The sequence below is a fragment of the Pholcus phalangioides genome, unplaced genomic scaffold, assembly GCF_987345545.1.
Source record: "Pholcus phalangioides strain wild (caught in Gottingen) unplaced genomic scaffold, Ppha-v1.0 ptg000009l_1, whole genome shotgun sequence".
NCBI classification, from domain to species: domain Eukaryota; kingdom Metazoa; phylum Arthropoda; class Arachnida; order Araneae; family Pholcidae; genus Pholcus; species Pholcus phalangioides.
In genome coordinates, this window is record NW_028301602.1 from 47,479,271 (window position 1) to 47,488,856 (window position 9,586).

At 37.8% G+C, this 9,586-nt stretch overlaps 1 protein-coding gene across 1 annotated transcript in view; it reads left to right on the forward strand.

Annotated features, from left to right (window-relative positions):
* Positions 1-7,084, forward strand: part of LOC149083217 (suppressor of lurcher protein 1-like) — a 618,571-nt gene extending 611,487 nt beyond the window's left edge. Inside the window, exons 11-14 of the mRNA XM_089236416.1 lie at positions 10-178; positions 1,223-1,422; positions 3,169-3,216; positions 6,904-7,084. Of these exons, the coding sequence (XP_089092542.1) occupies positions 10-178; positions 1,223-1,422; positions 3,169-3,216; positions 6,904-7,013 (527 nt within the window). The 3' untranslated portion in view covers positions 7,014-7,084. The remainder of the gene's footprint in view (positions 1-9; positions 179-1,222; positions 1,423-3,168; positions 3,217-6,903) is intronic.
* Positions 7,085-9,586: the final 2,502 nt, after the last annotated feature.

Genomic DNA, 9,586 nt, shown 5'->3' on the forward strand with positions numbered 1-9,586 from the left:
TTGTTACAGTATGTGGATTTGAATTCAAGAGCGAAGACAGACAAAACGGCACATTCATGTCTCCTAACTTTCCTGGTTACTATCCTCGAGACACCGAGTGCTACTACTTCTTCAAAGGCCGCTCGAAGGAACGCGTCCATATAAAGTTCTCTCACTTCGACGTGGACGGAATACCACCGTAAGTTCTTATCCCGCGTAGCCGAGAAAAGTATCTGCTCCACACATTTCGCAAGGTTGGGAACGAAACACAATTAGTATTTAGATCAATAATCTAGTACTTCTTTGAACGTCTTAAATTTCACCAGCTTTGAATTGCCACTTCCCTCGCGAGATAAAATTTCAAAAAGTTTACCGATTTGTATTGCTTGTAGTTGCTCGATCTGTTAACACTTCAAAAGAGATTTTTTTTTTTTTTTCATACTAAAAAAATATAAATTTTTTGGAATACTTACGTGTTTGTTCTATTACATACATGCTCAACTCTCGGATGTGTTCAACGACAAATAACCAAACCACTCAAGTAGCCAACCAAAAACTATTACAACACTTCAGTAGATCGTGGCCCATCTCCATACTACTTTAGTGAACTATCTGCACATTTGCAGATAATTCAAGCTGCCAACAGTTTACCCCCAAACCCACTTAAGGGCACGTGTCGTACATTTGCAGATAATTCAAGCTGCCAACAGTTTACCCCCAAACCCACTTAAGGGCACGTGTCGTACATTTGCAGATTACTTAAATGGATGGTCGACACATTTTCAGATCACTCCAGTGCCCAGCGACACGCTTCAATATCACTCGAGTGACACGCAATACACTCACAGATCACTTTTGTGGCCCGCTACACATTTGCAGTTCACTTAAGTGGCCCTATGCATTTTAATAGATCATAGTATGAGTAACTCGGTACATTTCTAGTTCACTTAAATAAACCACAACACATTTTCAGATCACTTAAATTGACAGCTACACAATTTCAGATCACTTAAGTGGACCGCGACACACTTTCAGTTCACCTGAGTGGCTCTTGGCACATTTCCAGATAACTGAAGTGGCTCGCACTCCCTAAAAAAAGTTTTGCGCACTCTTTTGTTCTATTAAGTACTAAGTTTATTGCGTTTGTGCATTCTGTGTAAATTACGAAATTGTTGAAGTTTTGAAGTTTTTATTGTTAAATTTAAAAGCTTACGAAGATGTGTTGTTCCCCCCCCCCCCACAGGTGCACTACAACAACGGCGAGCGACTACGTAGAATTCTCTAATTTCGTGTCAGTGGATAGAAAAATACCAAGGCACTGCGGTGATAAGAGGCCCAGTACCATCGAGTCAGACAGCGACTATTTCAGGGTCACCTTCAAATCTAACGAGAAATTCGACGCCACCGGCTTCGAAGCTTTCTATCAATTCAAACCCAGCGAAGGTAAGCTCCACATTTTTTAAGGGAAATAAAAATTAGCGATATATGTTTATTGATTACGAAGCTGTAGCAAAGCCGTCCTGAATACGAAATTTCGCGGACGTGACTTCATGAAAAATTGACAAAAATATGTTTTTTTTTTCTTCGATTCTATGCGTCGAGGTGCAAGATACGTATTTCCAAATGAAGATTCGTCTAGGTTCATTCGAAATAGGATGAATCGTGTGAAACTTTCAGCCGCAAAGCCTACCTACGATCTTGTGGTTCAAAACACTCAGATATCCCTTTAAATATGGTACTAACACATATGGCCGTTGTATGACCACCTGCGATAAGGATCTTTTTTTTTCCTCGCATTTATATGATAGACATTTTTGTCAAGGATTCTTGAAACTGGCTAAGAAACTGAGTGCACTTGCAGGATATTTCAGAAAGGGAAATGAAATAACTTGGAAACTGCTAAAAAATAATACAGTATATATAGATGCAACGTGTGATACGCTTAATGAGCAGGTCTGGAATTCTAAATGCACATTTGCAAAATTAGTCACGGTTTCAACTAATAGATGCCGCCACATGTATTTTAGTACTTTTTTGTGAGGGAGGCGCCATTTGAAACTCATTTTGTTTACAAGAAAAGTTTTCAAACGCTGTATCAGCTTGAATAAGTTTATCTGTGAGACATACGCGTCCATTACAATAGAGGCGTTGCAGAAAAGTGGCTTTAAACTCCCCTCCTCACTTTTATCATGTCCTTTCTCAAGGCAACACGACCATTTTAAATCCATCGCAATGTGATTAGACTAGGGTTACGAAATCCAAGGACTGAGAAAAGAGAACGCCTAACTTTAGTTACGTCACTTATCCCAGTTTCCTCGATTTAGATGACGCCACTATTCCGTCAAATAAAATAATCCACAACAATAATTTTTCCAACTCTTAAACAGAACCGCTAAAAAAACAGAAACAAAAAATTCTGGGAATTTGAACGGCTATTGTTGAGTGCGTGTGTGGGGGAAAAACACAAAAACACTCATATACCAATGAAGAAACATATGTTTCGAAGTGAAGAAAAATAATTCCCCCAGAAAAAGTGAAAAATAACGTCGGAAACCTGAAAAAAGAGAACATAAAGGCAAATTTTTCGAAACGCAAGAGGACGCTTTAAATGACATCACGAAGAAAGACATGTCCTCCTTTAGGAGGATGGTTGGTAGCCGTAGATTAGACCCATGTTTGCAACGGACGACATCATTCACCGTTTGAAGGGAGTGCTGTGCCATCTTTTAACCAAAGTTGTAACAAATTACTTGAACAGGCGTATTTGAAAAATTCCATTTGATCATCTTTCTATGCAACACATTTCCAAGTTATGTCATTTCTGAGTCCTTTCCGAAACACCCTGTACATTCTACCATTCCTTTTTGCGCTCGCGTGAGTTGTTACACAGTAGTAGCAAAAATGAACGCTAAAAAAGCACAGTTTTCCCAGGTGGAGAGAAAGTTGCCGATTTTGAATTTGGTAATCCTATGAGTAATCTCTCCTAATTTAGTTTTTGTTTTTTCTTTCCGAAATATATTTTTTGTACCTCTCAGTGACACGTACATAAAAAATATTTTACTAATCCAAGTCATTTTTGAAACATTCTATTCATTTTAATTGGATAAATTCACTTTTCTGTTGGACATTTCCGTCGTGCATTTTGGTCCTTTATAAAGCAAACTGACGTATCTTATTGGTCTTTTCCAGATCCCCTCGTTATCAGAAGAGTTTCCACGACTACTAAAGCGAATTCCGGTAAGTATCCTGCTTGTAATAAATTTTGTAAAAGAAAACTCGAAAGGTTTTCACGGTAGTGAGGAAACTACTGACTTTGAGTGTTCTTTTTTTAGAACACTCATGCATTTTATGACGATAGAGAGAAGTGGTTTACAGTTTTATCGTGATGAATCGACCTACATTTAAGGTTTTGCGATTCGTAATTTATTCTTATATAAGGACGCGCTGTTGTATGATGATTATGCGCTCTTGTGTTTCTTTGTTTTTTGTTATTATTTAATAAAATTTCCGAATACACTCATCCATCGGGAACGCTATGCTATCTCTCTGAGATGTGAAGCGCGGTGTGTCCGGTCCTTCAATGTTCAATAGTATCCACAAGCAAAGGTGGTAGGAAAAAAGTAAGTACGGAAAAAAAAACCATATCTTGTAAATCTGCAAAAATCTGTGGATACACAAATATATAACAATGAAAAACACTATTGTTTTGAAACGTGTGAATATGTGTATAGAACCTATAAATACATGAAAATTTTAGATGGATAACTGCAAGTAGAGCATAACATTTCCCAGTGAGAATAATTTTGATGAGTGCTGAGCACTGTCCCACAATCTGACCTTCACTATAACTTTAAAACAGTGAAACACTCATCAAAATTATTTTCACTGAATGACGATTAGTTCCACTTGTATTTATGACTCTAAACTTTTCATATATTTACATCCACAGGTTTTCACGATATGGCAGTTTTTAGCCCGTGCTTTTTTTCTCGCCACTTTGCATAACTAGTCGGTATTATGTTGACGTGGGAGCGTTTTACGAAAAATAAAATAGGTTTGATTTATTTTATTACATCATAGACTCAAACACACTTTTCTTTACGCTTTTTTTCCGCTGCCTGCTGTCTTGACTTCTTATTTTGAGGCCAAAGTCTCTTGAAGTCCTCTATATCAAGCTATTTTGTTTCCCTGCATTCGACTGCAGCCACAACAAGTTGTCTCTCTGACGCCCAGGCGAATTCGAAAAAGAACCATCATGTGATCAGTTTTAGCCAATAGGCATTCCCGAAAATAATATATCTTTAGGGTGTGAATCTTGATAACGTCACTTTAGCCCCGTTCGCATGTGCAATAAAGCATCCCGGGAAGTTTCCGGTAACGGGGATTTTCGCTACAAACCATTCACATGACGTTTAGTTTATGCTGGTAATCCCCCTCTTCTTTCTGGAAGTCGTCACTGGTTACGCGGATTTAACGGAAGTTGTTGATTCAAGATGACTGACGAAGGAGCTTACAGTAGTTTTCACGATGCAAAGGATTATGGCAGAGAAGGTCGGTGTCGACCACCAATCCACCCCAAGAAAGATGTGATTTTTTTATGAGCTTCTCTCCCACCTTTTTTCCCCCTACGAGGGGAAAGAAAACTAAAAGCGGCTAAATTTCTAGGACCGGCCCTACTCACGACATTGTCGTTGACTGTTTCATGAACATCCTAAAATAAAATAAACTAATATTACGCAATGAAAACATCTATACTATTGTATGCCGCAATATAAACTTTTAATCAATTACTCAAAAATTCTCTACTACTAATCTGACTGTAAATCTATAAATTGAACAGGCAATTTAAATTAAAATAATGGGACAATAATTTTCATTTAAAACAAAAAGCAACTATTTTTTACCTCTCAAAGCTTCAACATTTATCCACCTCCTGCCCAAGGTCTCTGCGGTGGGATATGCTTTAATATTCTACATTTTGCAATTGTTTTGAAACAATGAAAGACAACTTTAATGGGCAACTGCCCGACAGATCCTATCAAATGAAAATCACACCACAGAAAGTTACGGCCCTGACACAAAAAGCTCCGTTCACATATGCAAGATTGGGGGTCGCTGTGGTGATACTTACCGGCATGGCAACTTTTTTCCCCTCGTAGGAAGAGTTTTCTTTCTTCACGTCTATTATTCTCCGACAGCGGTTCCCAAATTGGGGCTCACGACCCCTCTCTGGAGAGTGGCAGATCACACTGATGATTTAGAGCCGTAGTTCTCAAACTTTTGTATCCGTGGCTTCCTTGCCGCGATAACATTTATCAGTGGTTCGAAGAACTAAATAGGCATTCATCAATTTAAACAACTCGCTGCGATGTCTTTGACAAAGGTTGGCGACGCCCCTAGGGGCAGCGGCGCACACTTTGAGAAACACTATTCGCATAGAAGAGACATAGACAATAAATAACCTAAAAATTTAAGGTGTTCCTTGTCAGAGACAAAACTCGGCACTGACATATGGTCGACGCTTCTGGCGGTATTTTGGGCTGTCAAATTACAATAGTCGGGGTCAAAACAAGTAAAGTACATTATTTTTAAAGAATCGCGAAGACTACTGCAGAAAAAATGTGGCAAAGCTAGCGCCTTTTTATGGCACCTTGTTTGAAAGAAGGAGTCGAAAAGGTCTTTCCGCGTTCCCCTAAAGACATTCTTTGCCAAAGGTCAAGTTTGCCATGAGGTTTTGGAGGTCATACCTACAAAGGGATATAGACTTCGTTGAGGTCGGTGCAGAGAAGCGCTACGCGTACTCTTATTGGCACACAAGACTTGAGCAATGAAGAAAGACCAGATTTATTGAATATGCTTACATTGGAAGAACGCAGGTGTCGGAGAGATATGATACAAGTGTTCAAAATTTTCAACGAGTTTCATAGGATGGACTATAGAATTATTAATACGCCGTCAATCGACTGCTTTGAGAAGGAGACACCAGTATCGACTGGTAAGGGACAGTTCTAGGTTATGGTGTCGTAGGGAATTTTTCTCTGATAGTGTTGTTAATAAACGGAATAGATTACCCCGGAGGTAGTAAATTATAACACAATTGATACGTTTAAAAAGAAATACGATAAACATGTTGGGGTAACTCGAGAAGCTATCCATACTTAGAATTAGGCAACCATAAGTGCTTTTTGTGGGCATGGTATTATATTTTATAGTTTTAGATTTTAGAATTACATTTGTAATTGGGTTGCTGTATTTTAGAAAGATATGACCTCCATATTTGTTATGGGCATCCTTTTCTCAGCCACCTCGTTGGGCATTTTGCCTGTTTTGGCCTTGTATTTGTATTATCGATTTGGTTTTTAGTTTCAAAAACTGAAAGCGATATGTATCAGTACCCGTCCGTACCTTTCGGTGGAAAAGAAACGATCCCACCCCATTTCGTATCCACAAAATAGAGGGTTGCTTAAGAAATCCATTAAGGAGGGGGTCGTCTGCTGCATTATTTATTGCTGTATTATCGAATCAACATTACTCGTTTAGTGTTTCAAAAACTATTATTGTAATTGGCTTTGTAATTCAAGCAATTCACGTCGTTTTCTTTCAAAATCAATCGAATTTGTTTCATCAAACAATTTTACAAGCAAAAAGAAAGACGGAACAAAAATTTTCATCTATTTTTATGTTGAGCGCAAAATTTCGTGGTTTTGTTTCTATTTTCTTTTCCGCAAACGTGCTGTGGGTTAACGTGTATTGACTGGCGTCAAGGGCTGAATCAATTCTAACTAGTCACGCTCGACACATGATAATGATACTGTTGTTATCATTTTTGCTTAATGTTGTTAGTGTAACCATGCTTTTTATGAATTTAATTCGGCTTCTTCTCCTTCACTTTTTTACTTTATTTTACTTCGTGTTTACTTTCAGGCGCCTGCTGTCACAGCTCCGAGAATTCGCTGGTGTTGCTGGTGATTGCTTCTACCCTCGTCCTCTTTTTGACTTCGAGCTCGAGAAAAGATGTGTCGAGCACCGTTTAAAATCAGCAAAATATAGTGAAAAAAACTAACATGAGCTTGAACTTGACATGAAAAAAAAAAGAAAAAGAAAAGCAAAGCTATAACAAAAATAAAGGATTGGTACGTGTTATACTGGAAACTCCTCGAACACTTGAATGAGATGATCGACCGATCGACGGCATGCGATTCAGAACACAACAAAAAAAATTGGGTTTTTTTTTTTCTTAATTTGTATTAGACACTTTTTTGTACTCCGATGGGGGAAAAGTATCGAAACACTACGTTGAACGGATGAAGAGGAGTGAAGTTCCTGACGCGTATACACAAGTACACGTACACTTTACTTTTAACCCCTCGATCAAAACGATTTTCTCTCCGAAATCCGTCTGAATGAGAAAAACGAAGCTGATGTTGTTGTTGTTGTTGATGTTGTCATTTCATCATTATAATTAATCCACGGTTATTATTACATTTACTACGACCGTTTCTTTGAAGTGAGCGATCACCAAAAAAAGAAAAGTGTCTGATGATGTGCCACACATATTATTGAGAGCTGAATTCTTCAAATGTCATTGTTGATGTTTTTGTCGTGATTCGGGTCGTTCAAGCTCATCTATTGCTTCGTGAACTCGATATCGGTTACTTTTGTGGGAGATGACTGATCATAAAAGACGACACGAAGAATTTGGCGGTGATGACGACAACATTTTACCCCACGTGTCGATGGTGGATCGACGACACATTTTTGGAAAGACCATGAATTCATTTCGCTATCGTCAATATATACGTGTTTCTTTCTTTCTTTCTTTTCACTGAAACAACCGACACGTTTTTTCCTCAAGCATTATTTTCGAAAGAGTCAAATTTTGCAATTTATGTGAAATTTTCCTTGATTTCCTTTTTCGCGTTGCAAAAGAAAAAAGCTACAAGGATCGGAAACGTACCGAAATGCTCAAATAAAAAAAATAAGTGAAGCGTCTTGAGTCCACGAAAAGGATTTTCGTCTGATAATTTCTCTAAAACAGGAATTGAGTGCGTTGAATTATTCGAAAGTTTATTCCGTATTTATGTGAACATACGTTTACTCGTTTTATATGCTCGAGTTTTGAAATCTCAAAATATGTGTGAATAAACTATGAAAGTCTACTTAACTTCGTTGGTGCAATTTATTATTCATTTCCGTGGGCACAATACACACACACACACACACACAAATTGTGGCTCGTCTTCCAAAAGAAAAATTGAAGTATAAGCAGTAGCTCTACAACATTTTTGTATTTGAAGTAATATTTAGGTCAACATTTTTGTTTATTACATCCTTCCGATTATGCAAAATTTTATTCTAACAAATGCAAATTAAATTAAGGATCCGTGAATGAGAAAACATAGTCGTGATTATTATTATTTTTTCCAATGGCAAAAAGCCACGTCTAAAAGTAGTTGATATCTCAGAATAGAATTTTATGGTCCGTGATTGGACGAAGGGGGAAGGATGAAATCGTTATTCATGATGTCCGTGTGTATTATTATCCCGCGATTAGTACAAACAACCTTGACGAAATGGTCGTGGCCGATGTTCTAGCTCGATAATAATAATCGCGGCGAGAAGCGTGGAATGTCGCCGCCACATAATTTTCCATTACTCACCTTATCGTTGTTCGTTCATTTATGAATAAATTAGCGTCGGGGACCGATGATTATTAACTCTGATGTTTTGAAAATGGCATTAGAATTCGATCTAATTCCACATGATTAATATGTTCTCGGTTTCAGAGAACAAATTGCAGTTAAAATGATTGGCCCTGATTATTCGAAAGGAAAATTTTTGCGCTCGGCCAAATTAAAGCGAACGTCATTTAGCTCTTAGATCTAACTAACTGATGCGCAATTAACGCCAAACCCATACATACCAACATCCAGAAATTCAATTATATCAGTCGGATGCGGTAATTGTGTTTGTGAATGTTCACAAAATGAAGAAATCGTCAGAGAGGACGTCGAGGTTCGACGAGATGTCGTCGTACGTGAGATCTTTCAATAAATAATTCGCTCTTTATGTCGAGAACTCAATACATCAATTGGCAATCGGTCTCTGTCTTTCTTCTCTGAACAAAATCATGTTGCATCTCCTACCACTCCACCAAAACTACCCCGTAATGAATCTGTACATTATTTACGGGAGGACATACTACTTTGGAGCCTTATACATTCAACCTTACCGAATTAAAGAATCTCTGAAAAGCTACCTCTATAAATGAAGAACCTCGTAACATGGGCATGTTTTTTCTGGTCTGGAATTTTTTTACAAATACAAAGGCCACCGCAGACAAAATGTCCAACGAGGTAGCTGAAAAAAGACGTTCATAAAAAAAATATGTATGTTGAATATATATCGAAACTATATCCAAAATACAGAAACCTAATAAGTGCAATAAAAAACTGATAATTATGATAAAATATCAGTATGTTGCCCATGAAAAAGATTATGGTTGTCTCATCTAAGTATGAATAACTTCTCGATTTATTCCAATGTGTTTATCGTATTTCTCTTCAATCGTGTTAGAATTCAAGACCCCCGGAGGTAAGCTATTCCA